The sequence below is a fragment of the Hevea brasiliensis genome, chromosome 15, assembly GCF_030052815.1.
Source record: "Hevea brasiliensis isolate MT/VB/25A 57/8 chromosome 15, ASM3005281v1, whole genome shotgun sequence".
Taxonomy (NCBI): Eukaryota; Viridiplantae; Streptophyta; class Magnoliopsida; order Malpighiales; family Euphorbiaceae; genus Hevea; species Hevea brasiliensis.
Genome location: NC_079507.1, coordinates 76,558,600 through 76,572,394, shown reverse-complemented (window position 1 = coordinate 76,572,394; position 13,795 = coordinate 76,558,600). Strand labels below are relative to the sequence as shown.

General features: G+C 33.5%; 1 protein-coding gene and 1 pseudogene across 1 annotated transcript; one reads left to right on the top strand and one right to left on the bottom strand.

Annotated features, from left to right (window-relative positions):
• The first annotated feature begins 2,174 nt into the window (after positions 1-2,174).
• Positions 2,175-5,395, top strand: LOC131169226 (30S ribosomal protein S1, chloroplastic). The gene is made up of 7 exons (XM_058137248.1): positions 2,175-2,543; positions 2,947-3,222; positions 3,348-3,428; positions 3,808-4,089; positions 4,178-4,288; positions 4,555-4,641; positions 5,090-5,395. Exons 1-7 carry the CDS (start codon positions 2,250-2,252, stop codon positions 5,189-5,191), a joined length of 1,233 nt encoding a protein of 410 aa, XP_057993231.1. The 5' UTR covers positions 2,175-2,249; the 3' UTR covers positions 5,192-5,395.
• On the bottom strand, positions 5,335-13,012 carry LOC131174148 (uncharacterized; annotated as a pseudogene).
• Positions 13,013-13,795: the final 783 nt, after the last annotated feature.

Sequence of the window (13,795 nt, the reverse complement as noted above, 5' to 3'; positions counted from 1 at the left end):
CCTACGAAATTACATCATCGGTAAAGTGTTCGTTAGTAATTAGTCAGTAATTTCATCGGTAAAAATTGATTTAAATTTTATTTCTCTTTTTCGTTGGTAAAGCATTGGTAAATTACCAACGAAATTCTGTAGTCGATAATTTTTGTAATTATTTTTAACATTTCTTCTAGTGTCGATTGTTAATAAACAATCGATTTTTGTAAATAATTGCGAATCAGTTACTAAATTTTTCCCTTTAAAAATTTATGTCTAATTTTTAAAATTTTTTTTATTTGTTATCAAATTGCAAATTGCTTGCTAATAGTAACTAATTTTTATAACTGATTTTTTCGCCTAAAAAATTTCGACTATTTTTATTTTTTTTATTTACAACCAATTTTTGCAGCTGATTGCGAATTGGTTACAAAATTTTCTCCTAAAAAATGCTTGCCCACTTTTTTTAAGAAAATTAGCAACCGACAATCGATTGTTAAAATTAGTTTCTGATTCACTTTATATAAATTACTGTTTATTTTATTTTCTTGTTACTTTTTTTTTCTCCTCTTTTCTCTCATTTTTTTAATAATCTTTTTTCATTCTCATCTATTTTATTCATAATATTTTTTTTCTAATCTATTTTCTTTATCATTTTTTTTCTCATATATTTTTTTATCATTTTTTCTTTTCTATTTTACTCTTTATCTTTTTCATTTTATTTATTTTCTTCACATTTTCTTAATCATTTTTTTCTTTCTCATCTTTTTTTTTATCATTTTTTTCTCATTTTTTTATTTTAGTTATTTTTTCTTTGGCATAAAATAAAAATTTTTGTAGAAATATATTTTTTATCGGTAAATTATTTGTAATATTAATTTTTAGCAATTTTTTGTTATTATATATATATATATATATATATAAATTTTTTTAGTAATTTCGTCTTATGTATATTTTTTATATTTAATTTTTTATAATTTTATATTATTAATTTTTCATTAATAATTTATTATTTTAATAATTTTTTGAAAAATTTATTTATTTGAAATTTTTATTTGTTATTTGAAAATTTATTTCTTTTATAATTTTTTAAATTAATAACTAACTTTTTGATTGCTAAATTAATTATGAATAGCAACTGATTTATAAAATAATCGTAAAATTATAAAATTAAAGGTATTGAATATTTTGCAACTGATTATTTTTTAGTTGCTAAATTAATTATTAATAGCAATCAATAATTTTTTTATCATAAATTTTATTTTTTAAAATTTAATTAATTTAATTTTCGATTAGTAATTACGATTAACTTGATTGCAATCAACTGAATTGATTATTAAATTGATTAGCAATCGATCAAATTAATTGCTAACCTAAATTATTTATGTAAAGCTTTAAGAATATTAAGTAAATTTAAAAATTCATACGTTTATCTTCAAAAACTTACTCTCAAATAGTGTTACAGATATAGCCATGCCTTCTTAGCTACCATCATCACCGAGGCAACTCAAGTTTTGATGCAAGTAAACTCTCCCATTCTGCCAAACAAAAGTCTTATTGGCTACCTTCCTTTTGAATTCAGTCTCCTCGAATCGACTTACTATTCTCTCACTATTATAACTTCTTCAAAAAAAACTCATCTTTTTTCATCTCTCATTATTATTCGGCTCTATCTCACTCCGAGTCAAAATCCTTGAAAGCTCTAAATCACGTAGTTTTATCTTCAAGTTCGCTTAAAAGTATATCTCATTAAACCTCACCAGCACTCTAATCTCTCTTAGAATGCATTTTTTAGTGAGATTAAATAAAGTTTTGGGTGATGTTGAGTTTGGATTTGAAGTGTAATAATCTTAAGAGCCAAAATAACTCAGGTGGGATCTCTAGTGAACTGATTTTGGAGGCACATTTCAGCTATTTGTTATTTGAGGGCTGGAATTTTAATTGTCTTTTGCAATAGAAAAGATTTCAATTTAATTTTCACATATTTTTCACTAAATTTATATTTTTTCAATGAATTTTATTTTTAAATTAAAATGTTAAATTTTTATTGATTTTTTTTTCTAATTATGAAAATTAATAAAAAAAATTTAATTGAATTAAATTTTCGGTTTTCAAGCAAATTGAATTATTAATAATTAAGGAAAAAAAAAAATTTTTGCTACGGCCCCCCTCGCGAACGAGCTTTGCCTTATCCTGGCCAGGCAGGCCCTGTATCAAGAGAAAAGAAGCAGCCAAAACCAAACACAAGAAGAGCGAAACCAAAGAGAAAACAGAGGATGGCATCGTTGGCTCAGCAATTCACAGGCCTCAGATGCCCACCGCTCTCAACTTCTCGCCTCTCCAATCGAGCTTCCCTCTTATCTTCTCCTAAGTTCAGAAAGTCATCTTCTGTAGTATCTGCGGTGGCAATATCAAATGCCCAGACCAAGGAGAGGGAAAACCTCAAACAGCTCTTTGAAGAAGCTTACGAACGCTGCCGTACTGCCCCTATGGAAGGCGTTGCCTTCACCCTCGAAGACTTTCACTCTGCTCTTGATAAGTATGACTTCGATTCCGAGATTGGTACCACGGTTAGTTAACAGCACTTGTTTTCTTACTTTTATATTTATCAAGATTCGAACATTAGATGGGAGATTTGCATTTTGTTAGGAAATATATGTGATTTTTACTGAATATGCTTTCAATTGTTGTTTTACAAGTGGGTATCATGTAAATTTTAATTTTTTTTAAATTAAATTAAATTTTTATTGATCCTGGACAATTACTAGGAATGTGTGGTCGTTATCAGAAATGGGCTCGAACGAAGTGCTGTATGTGTTATTAGGTTTGTACTGACTTTTAGTGAGTTTGACATTAAAGTTGGAAAATTTCTGTATGATTGGTGTTTTTCTTTTTGTTAAAAAAATTGAAAATTATGGACTTCTGATAAGCGATAGAATATTTTGATGATCCTTGTGTGCGTTTCTGCATCAGGTCAAGGGCACAGTTTTCATGACTGATGCCAATGGTGCATTAGTTGACATTACTGCAAAATCTTCTGCATATTTGCCAATCCAAGAAGCTTGCATTCACAAGATCAAACATGTAGAAGAAGCTGGTATAGTTCCTGGATTGACAGAGGAGTTTGTTATTATCGGTGAAAATGAAGCTGATGATAGTTTAGTCTTGAGCTTAAGGGCAATTCAGTATGACCTTGCCTGGGAAAGGTGTAGGCAGCTTCAAGCTGAGGATGCTATTGTGAAGGGTAAGGTGCGTGTTACACATCTAAAAAAATGTATTTACAATCCTATATGTACTGCAATTTTCCTCTTTCATGGTGGATGGTAAGTTATGAATGACTCATCTGATACCTTAAACAAAATGGAGCAATGTAGGTTGTTGGTGCTAACAAAGGTGGAGTGGTTGCTCTAGTGGAAGGCCTCCGAGGATTTGTCCCTTTCTCTCAGATATCATCGGTTGGTACTTAACCTAGCTTGTACAGTGCTAAATTCATATGTTGGAACTAGTATGCTTCCATATTCAAACAGTCCCAACTTACAGGCCCTTTTTCTAAACTCTTCTGTTAAGTTCTATTCTATCAACATGGACCCGGAGATTTTACTTAAAAATGCTTTTATGAATGATCAGACAGGGAAAATTACGGATGGTAGCAGGATATCATTTAATGAATATGGTTTTGATTTTAGGCTTTGTCAATTCTTGTAATTTAAGAGAAAAAAAAAAATAAACCGTTTTCATTTTTCAGCTTCTTTATTGTTGTATTTTATTTCAAATGTACATATCAGTACATTATTCTGTATTTCAAATTGTCACCTTTCCCTTGCGTTCTGTCAGAAATCAACTGCAGAAGAACTTCTTGATAAGGAACTTCCACTGAAGTTTGTTGATGTTGATGAGGAACAGTCTAGGCTTGTACTCAGTAACCGCAAGGCGATGGCAGACAGTCAGGCACAGCTAGGCATCGGATCAGTGGTCACTGGAACTGTTCAGAGCCTGAAACCATATGGTGCATTCATTGACATTGGTGGAATCAATGGCCTTCTTCATGTCAGTCAGATTAGTCATGATCGTGTCTCCGATATTGCCACAGTCCTTCAACCTGGTGATACTCTCAAGGTCAGTTGTTCTTGGTCATTTCTGTCACATTCTAGAGATCTACCATTTTGTAGAGCTAAACATGTTTTAACTGTATCTTATTATGTAGGTCATGATACTGAGCCATGACCGTGAGAGAGGTAGAGTAAGTCTTTCTACCAAAAAGTTAGAACCGACCCCTGGGGATATGATTCGTAATCCAAAGCTTGTTTTTGAGAAGGTAATTCAAGAATATTGACCAGTACTTACACCAGATTGTTGGCTATATTGGCTAATGTATCATTTTATAGCAATGCATATAAATTATACTTATGGAAGCAACATGTTCTGTTCTTCAGTATGACTATCTATTTGTAGTTTAAAAGTACTTGAGATGTAGGACGCTCTGAAATTAATTCCCATTGGTTGTGTTAGTTTTTTTTTCATTCTTTTTTTTTTTTTTTTTTGCTGATATGTTTCTTATCACTAACTGTCCTGTTTTAATAGGCTGAGGAGATGGCTCAGACGTTCAGGCAGAGAATTGCTCAAGCAGAAGCTATGGCTCGTGCTGACATGCTGAGATTCCAGCCTGAGGTACTTGTTCAGTCACATTTCTCATCATTTGAACTTTGTCTGAAAATAATGAGATGGAAAATTGTTCTCACTCTTTCTCTAATAGAAGCAAATAAGAAAATTTTGGTAGGGTGGAAATCCAAGTTTCTAACTCTTGGAGCTTTATAAAATTAGAGCTGATGGATTAGATTGTTTCTGTTCAGTTTATCCTGGTTACTTAGTTGTTACTTTGTTAGGACATGCATTATTCATGAATCGTTGGTCAATCAGGTTGACTGCTAGAGATATCTTGATTAGTGTTTTTAACTTTGGCAAGCCTGTCTGATTGGTCGTATGTTTTTGGGTGGGTTGGAGAGCTTATGTATCAGATACATTGTGTGTGTGTGTGTGTGTGTGTGAGAGAGAGAGAGAGAGAGAGAGAGATAGACCATATAGTCATTCAATAACCTAATTTTACATTTGTTAACAGAGTGGACTAACTCTGAGCTCTGATGGGATCTTGGGTCCGTTGACTTCGGACATGCCAGCAGAGGGTTTAGACTTGAGTTATGTTCCCACAGCAGAGGATTGATGATTGAGCTTGCAATACTTTCGTCCCTGGTCATTGATTTGGTCAGTAAAATTAAAATTGTACAAATGGCTTCATTTGAGCCTGGGCTATAAAGTTACCATTGTATTCCATTTGATTTTATTGTGTACAAGCATATATGTACGTTTACAACTGGAAAACTTCCTAGACAGCAAGTTGGCATTTAACCAAAATGGTTTTTCTTAACATCCCCAATACAACAATTTTGTACAATATAAGCACTGTAACTGCAGTTCTGAAGACAACACTCTTGTCTTCCTGAAGTCTATAAAGGGCATACAGGAGTACAGCCCTCCTGTTAAACATCAAAATTCCAAACCTAACCTAAACTCTCTAGCTCTCCACGCTATTGCCTTTCTTACCTTTCTTTTTCTTCTGCTTCAATTGTGTAAGGCCTGCAGCGGTGATCTTCACATTGCCAATAATTGCAGCAACTAGTTCAGGATCTGTTTATGCTTTCATCAATTCCTTCTCCCTACTTGTTGCTTCTGGCATGTGGCTAAACAAGTACATTGCAGTTTTTGCAGCTAGAAAGAGATCATGCACAAAGATCAGTCAGATTTCTAGGTAGAAAAGATGAAAGTAAATTGAAGTTGGAGTACTAAGCAAATACCCCTTAAAACCTTTCTTCGTGTATGTGCATGCCTGCATGTGTAGAACTACAATAAGCCAAATAAGCCAGTAAATATATGCATTGGAAAATAAAGAGGTACCTTTTCCTTTCTTTGCAGTGCCAGGAACAATCTTCACACTATACTTGTATGACTACACTGCATTGTTGGGGCCACAGACAGGCACAGCATATAAGAAAATGTCGCTAGGCAATGGAAGGTTTTCATTGGTAAACAACCTGAAAGGTTTTCATTGGCATCTAGTGCTAGCATTTAAGGAAGAATAAACAATCAAATGTCTAGATTTACCATAAAAACACGATCAAATATCAACAATATTCCGTAAACTTAAACCACTGGGTATGGAACACATACTGGTAACAGGTATCTTCCCATTGCCAGCAGGGGCATTTCCATTTTGCGTCTCTCCATCTTTCTTGCGTGTATTTCCAGCAGACTGAACATTCAAATGCATTGTCAATTTCAGCATGAACACAAAAAATAAGTCAGCATCACTGGTACTAATATGACTCCGATGTGAATGCTTGATATGTCAACTGGCAGGAGGGCCTAACAGGCCCAATTTTTCAGAGTTGTGAAACTAATAAATATGACAACCTTGAAGACTGAAGCTAAGATTCCACTACCATGCTAAAATCCCACTGAAAAAATAAAGCAAAAAAGAAAAAAAAAAAAAAAAAAAAACCACTAACGTATATATTTATTTTTTCAAGGGAAAAAATTAGCTCAAATCTTTGTATTTGCGAGTGATAGGTTCTCTGAAAGAAGCTACAAAAATTTTGGCAATAATAAGTTCAAAGAGAAACATAGAGACACCATGTAATGATAGAAGAATTATCTGAAATGGAGCAAAAAGGTGGAAATGAAAGTTCTTGTACTCACTGCCAGTAAAGCCATCCGAATGCTTCTCTCTTCCTCATCTTGATTCGCATATTTCTCCTTCATCTTCTTAAGTTTGCCCTTCTGCCCACGGCTGATTTTTCCACTTCCAGCCTCACTATTTTGGACACTCTTTTCAGATTGACTGATAGGAACACCACTCTCTTTTGATTCTTCATTTTCCAACTCAATGTTTGCATCTCCAGCACCACTTTTGTGACCATTCTTGTGTTTTCTCCTTTCAGCTTTTGAGATATGAGTTTTATCTCTTCTCTCTGTTGCCTTACTTTCCTCACAACATGATCCTCAAACAAATCAACCTGAGATGTTTCAACTCCATAATTCTTTCGAGACACAGCAGCAGCTCCCAGCCCAAGAGCTCTATAATGAGATCCTCAAGTTGTGGGGTAACAGAAGCAACACCATTTCCAACAATATTGGATGCATCTTCCTTGTTGACCCCACTAGTGGTATAATTATCTAGCAGAAGAAATCTGTGTAGATCAGTGACTCCAGTATTGGAGACTGTCAGGTCATCAGCAATATTTTTTGATTCTAACGCAAGTTCTTTGTCTGTCACTTCCTTCTCCAACCCAGAATCAGAAAATTCTTAGAGAGGTCCACTTTCTTCATCATAATTCATCCCTTCCTCCTCACTACGTACCTTTCATTTAAGTGTGATCCCAAAGAGCACTCATCCAAGCAAAGCAACAACCCAAAGCCCATTATAAGAGGCCCACGAATCATGAAACTTCCAACAGTGAGATACTCCCCTGTAGGAGCAGTTTTACTGACCTGATGAGGGTACACACACCAAGCACTAGTAAGAATCTTTGAATCCCATGCCTGGCTGTGGCAAACCTACAATGTAAAATTTAATTAACTCAAATCATGCTGCATATGTTCTAGTACCACAATAATAAGATGAATAAAATCAACACAATGGTGAAAACTTACAGCAAAACATCCGGCTTGGTTTAAAGTGAGAGGAGGTCCAAGTTGTTCAGGCCTATGGTTCTTGATCACAGTACAAGAAGCTCCACACAAATCAGCATGGACATACCTGTTCCACAGTTGCAATGAATGGATGTTACAACATCCACTTCATTGCAAATTGCATGCCAAAATGAGAGATTACTATCTAAAATTTACTAGCATGTCCTCTTGCTAGCCAAGCAAAGTATTAACTAAAATTCCTCTGAAAACAATTTCAACATTACACTTTTAGATCTCCTTTTGACATATAACGCTTGACTATCATCTCATTTTGTTGAGCATCACATCCAATAATAACCAAATAATTCTCACAGCTGATGAACCAATTAAATTTCTCAAACCAGTGAACTTTGCACATATGTGATATAGTGGCAACAGATTTTTCCTGCATTCATCAAATGGACAAAATAGATATTTAAACAAGTTTTTAGATATAATGTGTTGCATCATTTCAAAGATATGTATATATATATATATATATATATATATATATAAAACATTTAGAACATAAATACCATATAAACAAAAACATTTGTCTGTTGCTTTTTTGACAAGCATGCACTAAGTTTTTAGAATTGAATTATTTTATGTTACACATAGTAACTTATTTATCCTTTTAAATGTTAATGTTAAAAAATGTAAACCTCCTAGGAGTAACTCATGGCACAATATACATCATAAGAAATATATGAGCCAGTCACCAATTCAACATGACAGCACACTTCATGCTGATGCTGATGAATTTTTTATTTTTCTAATAATGAATATCCTTTTGATTGGCAAAAGGAACTATGTGCATCAGCTGGCCATAAATCAACATGAATATATTTCCAATCTATGGGTACATGTGAAAGCTGGAGATGAGTCTCTCTCTCAGCTGCTTTAAAAGCTTTTTCATGGGCTGTAACTGCCTTTTCCTCTTTACTTTCCTGCTTTTTCTTCTGTTCATAACATCTCCTAGCATTGGCATGTGCTGAAAGTGCCAAATCCACTTCAACCTAAGCATGTAAAAGAAAAAAATTGACAAGTAAATATTAATAATGATGGCATAAGTTTTGGGTGATATATCTTTTTGCTAACAATTTAAATGCAGTTGTACAGGTATTTAAATCAATGTATGCATCTAATCAACACTATGCTTCAAACAGAATATGCCAATGATGATAATATTATGAAAATAATCATAAGATTGAATCAAAATAGAGTTATATGAAATCTTTCGCTAATCTGATGAACCTACAAAATAGAAGATGTTAAAAATGAACCATCATTAAATTTTCCATTAGTTATATTTTAGTTGTCACAGCGAAGCCATTAATGAATAAATAAAATATGAAGCATATGCCTTCAAAATTCAAAAGCAGATTAATCACATACTTGTTAACATGCATGAATTGAAATTGACAGTAGAAAAAAGACAATACAGAAAAGGATTTCATGATTCACTCTTAGTGCAAGCTCTTAAAGTGTGCAAGTTTTAGTTTGCAATCAAGTAGCACCTTGTCAACAGGAAGTGTCTTTTCATCATCATCCATGTCATTGAGACTGTTGCTCAAAAGCAATGTCATGCAGTTTCTTTCAAGGTGGAGTTTGTCAATTAGGCCAGCCACAAGGTTTCCCAACTTCTTTTCTTCCTTCACCATACGAGTAAGATACTCCCAACTCATTCCCTTTGCAAGAGCTACACGAACAGCCAATATAACAGCATCTACATCTTCTAAGTTGTATTCTATTAATACTGCCATTCTAACACAGTGGTCTACTTCTTTCCTCAATGTTAGCAAACAATTTTCCTATAACATAGAATGGAAACATATTAAAATAAAGTAACTAAAAATGTAAAAAGTTCATTGCAAAAACAAGCATAACAGAAGACACTAAAACCCATTTATAGGACCACCATTATCCTGATGATATATATGATGAAGCCAATGGCAATTGGAAGGTGGTCTTACTCCTTGGGTATATGCAAATTTCAGACATTAGAAATAAGGGTGGTCGGTTTCAGTTCGGTTCAAGGTTTGCCTAAGAACCGGAACCAAAGCAAAATTTCGATACGGTTCCTGTTCGGTATGGTTCTCGGTTCTTGATTCAGCGTTGAATTCGGTACGGTTCCTATTCGGTTCTCAATTTTTAAAACAATTTTATATAATTATTTCTTTAAAAAGTCATACTTAATTAGCATGTTAAGTTTTGAATTGGGTTATTAATACATAATATATCATATAATATATTTTTTAGCTATACCTAAATTATATAATCTTTAACTATAAAGTGCATATATAATTTGGATTAAATATATTATATAGTATAATAGTATAAGTATATCATATAATATGCATGTTAACTATTTATTAATCATATAATATTTAACTATAAGATACAAATATAATTAATAATTAACATATATATATATATATATATATATATATATATATATATATAAGATAATAGTATATTTATAATTAAGAATTATAAAGTAATTTAATATATTTATAAATAAAATTATTAAAAAAATATAGAAAAGTAAAATATAATATAAGGTTGTATTTAGTTCATAATTATATATACATATATAAATATATATAATTATATTGAAAGTATATAATACATCTAATAAAAAATAAAAATCATATGTATAAATTTTGTTCTCAATTTGGTTCCGATTTGGTGCAGTTACAGTTCGGTTTCTCTACGGTTCTAATTAAGTTCTTAGTGAAGAACCAGAACTGAACCAAAATATCAAAATAAATTCAATTCGGTATGGTTTCTATCAATTAGATATGGTTCTTCGGTTTAGTTCGGTTCCCTTCCCCCAAGAACAGTGCACAGCCCTAATTAGAAATAGTCAATTGCGGAATCATACAAAGCATCCCACCATACTAATACTTTATTGCAGACAACTGTAATAAGTGGCTTGAAAGAACACATGGAGCTCTACATAGTTACCATCTTTTACCCCTCAACTCTTACAGACATCCTAAATCCAATAACTTTTTAATGAATGTATGAGATAGGAAACATACGATTCTCACTCTTCATCTCAAAAATCCAAGAAGGGTTTTCTTTGCAGTTCATATGACAAAAAAGACAATTCCCAACCAAAGAGTATTCAAAACTCATATACGACAACATAAGATGCAAGCCTTGACTCAAATGAATAATGGAATTGTCCTCACAAGCCATAAACAAGAAACAAGCCGGTGATAAGCATAAAGCATGCCCTGAGATGTATAAACATTCTAGGAAGCACTGATCAACTGATAAAAGGAGAGGGCAGATAAGCGCATACAATCTTACATGTTACACAGTGTAATAATAAAGAGTTCTTATTTTGAAATGGCATATTAAGCAATAAAAAAAGACCTGATCAAGGTATATTTTATTTAGTTTCTGGATGGCAGAGTCCTCTTTTGCCTTTTGTTGTTGTTGTGACCTTTGACTCTCAATTTTGCTGTAAAATTCATCCAATGCTGCATCAAATGTATCAAATTCCATATGTTCCCTTGTCCTGAATTGGTTCAATAATATGGGGCAGAATTCATAATAGATCTGCAAAAGTACTACCAAAATATGCTAATTAAAACTATTATGCAACTAGAACTCTAACCATCCACACTTAAGATGTGGCTCAAGAAGTAAATAAGCACATATGGTGGGATAATAGACGACTATAACAATTACTTGGCAAGAGCTTCTGGATTTAGATGCGGGACAGTCATTACCCAAATTTTTATTCAGCATCAAAATATATCCTTCAGGAACTTTGTCTCCTGAAATAACATCTTGAAGCCAATCTTCGAATTTTGCAACAGCATGGGCCAAAACCTGTATTGCATCATCATTTAACCTATTATTTCTAAAAAATTTTGTGTTTGGGACCAAACAAGCATCCAATATCATGTGCTCGGAGAGTGCAGGACCATAGCCCAATGACTCCTCAAGGACATTCTTCAGTGTGACTTGTTTGGCATGTTTTCCATCACTGGCTTTTTTTAACTTGGGTCAGAAGATTTACCACCCTTATGCTTACCCTGCTTTTCTTTTTGAGCCTTATCAGACAAATTATTTTCATCATCATCAACAGGTTCACTGTTTTCAGGCTCCTTAAAGGATGTACGAGCTTCTTGCAGTTTAGCAGCAGTTGTTTGTTCAAAAGCTCGGCAAATTTCAGTAGGATATTGATGCCTTGGCATGATTACAAACCCTTTATCATCATCCCTCTCATCAATAAGTTGTCAATCAGTTCATAATTTAAAAAATAAATCACACGCTAGAAATGTATGAAATATTAAATAATTTATTCTATTAGTGTGCCTGGTCAAGTGTAAAGAGCCACCAACCTGTGAGAGTGAAGAAGTGTAAGAATTGTAAAATCAGAATCAGTCATTAGAATATTTCCTTGCGCATAAAACTCCAATATAACATAATGTGCGTTAGCAGCAAGTCCAAATTGGAAGAGAACTATCTAAGGGGGAAAAAAGAAAGACAAAAGCACTCACAGTAAAACCACCAGCAAGGAACAGAAAAAGGAAATGGCAGAGTCTTTAAAGGATCCAGAAAGGTTATACCCTATCATATCCAAGCTGCCTCACGTCCTCAAGCCTCCTTGTACGTATATGCTTTCTTAATTTTAGCGTAAACCAAGAAGGTGTATTTCTTTCGTCCCTATAGACCATGAAGAACAGCAGTCAGTTGTCTAATTTTTTGTTTTTTTAAAAGTCATGGATAGAGCAAGAAATAATAGACAAGCATTACCGAACGTAAGCAGTAGTATGCAAGCGGAGACCGCTTTCCATCGAGAGCAAAACCTTCTCACTCTCCCCTGATTTGGTAACTCCGTTGCTATTCATTAGCTTAAATGCATACGTCTACCGAGAACAATGAAAGAAAAATAAGGATCCAATTAATGACCTCCTTGGGATTCAATCAAATGCAAAGAGATTAAAAGCAATGAAAGGAACACCCTAAACAGCAGGTCATTAAACGAGGCAATTCGAGGAGCAATTGGTGATCATCTACGATTACATATATGTATGGAAAGAACAAGAGAGAACCTTCGGAGAAAGATCATTGACATTAGAGCAGCGCATGCCGATTAAGCTCCGCAAGCACTTGACCTCTGCTGCCACGTAGGCCGTGTTCATCCGCACCTTCACCATATCTTCTCCCCATTCAGTTCTCTCTCTCTCTCTCTCTCTCTCTCTCTCTCTCTATGTGTATGTGCTTGTCGCGGCAGCAAAAGGAGTTGTTTCTGGATTTCAAACGACGGCGAAAGTTCACCGCCTCGCCTGCGAGCTCCCACTGCAGAGTCTGTTAATGCTGTTTTCCAACATGCTATGCGACGTCGTTTTTCTTTCCATGTTTCCTTTGGAACTATTTCTTTTTTAAATTTTTTAAATATTACAGTAGAATTAAATTGGGATTATTATGTGCATAGCTGTACATACACTATTATATTATTCATATATTTTTTTTCATTATATGCTCAAGAGAGAATTTTTAGTATTTTTAAATAATTAATATTTTTTTTATTTTTTCACATTAACGAATAAATTTTTTATTTTAATGAAAAAGATCACATTGTTGATAAAATCAAAATTAAAAGAATAAATTATTTCAAATTAAAATAAAAAAAATTAATTATAATTTTCGCTAAATCTCAAAGATCAAATTGTGAGTTGTCCACTAATATCTATTGTCATATGTATTTATTTATGCCAAGTGAAATTTGGGCCTATAATATTACGGGCATGAATGAAACATTTGCTCGAAAAATCTTAAATCAATCATTTCAACAAAAAATAAATAAATAAATAAATAAATCAATTCAATTCGAGTGCGTGGGACATTTTCGGCCTTGCGTCCGTGGTGGAGGCCGACTTCTGCTGCGAGAGGCATGCAGCGCTTCAAGCCCCAGCCAAGATTTCCACCTTTTGTTTTTTCGGCTGTTGTAGTTATAGTTGGGTGTCGCACTTTGTAGAGCAATGTTGTTTTTTCGGCTGATGATCCTTGTACAATCAATCAAAGCCGTCTCCAGAAATATTGGCGACTCGAAAGCTTTTCTAAGCATTACTTA

Excerpts from the sequence above, each read along its gene's own strand:
- LOC131169226 (XM_058137248.1), top strand. The coding sequence starts at position 2,250 with ATGGCATCGTTGGCTCAGCAATTCACAGGCCTCAGATGCCCACCGCTC. Across the intron at positions 3,429-3,807 it reads CTTTCTCTCAGATATCATCG|AAATCAACTGCAGAAGAACT; the intron begins GTTGGTACTTAA and ends GCGTTCTGTCAG. Across the intron at positions 4,289-4,554 it reads CAAAGCTTGTTTTTGAGAAG|GCTGAGGAGATGGCTCAGAC; the intron begins GTAATTCAAGAA and ends CTGTTTTAATAG.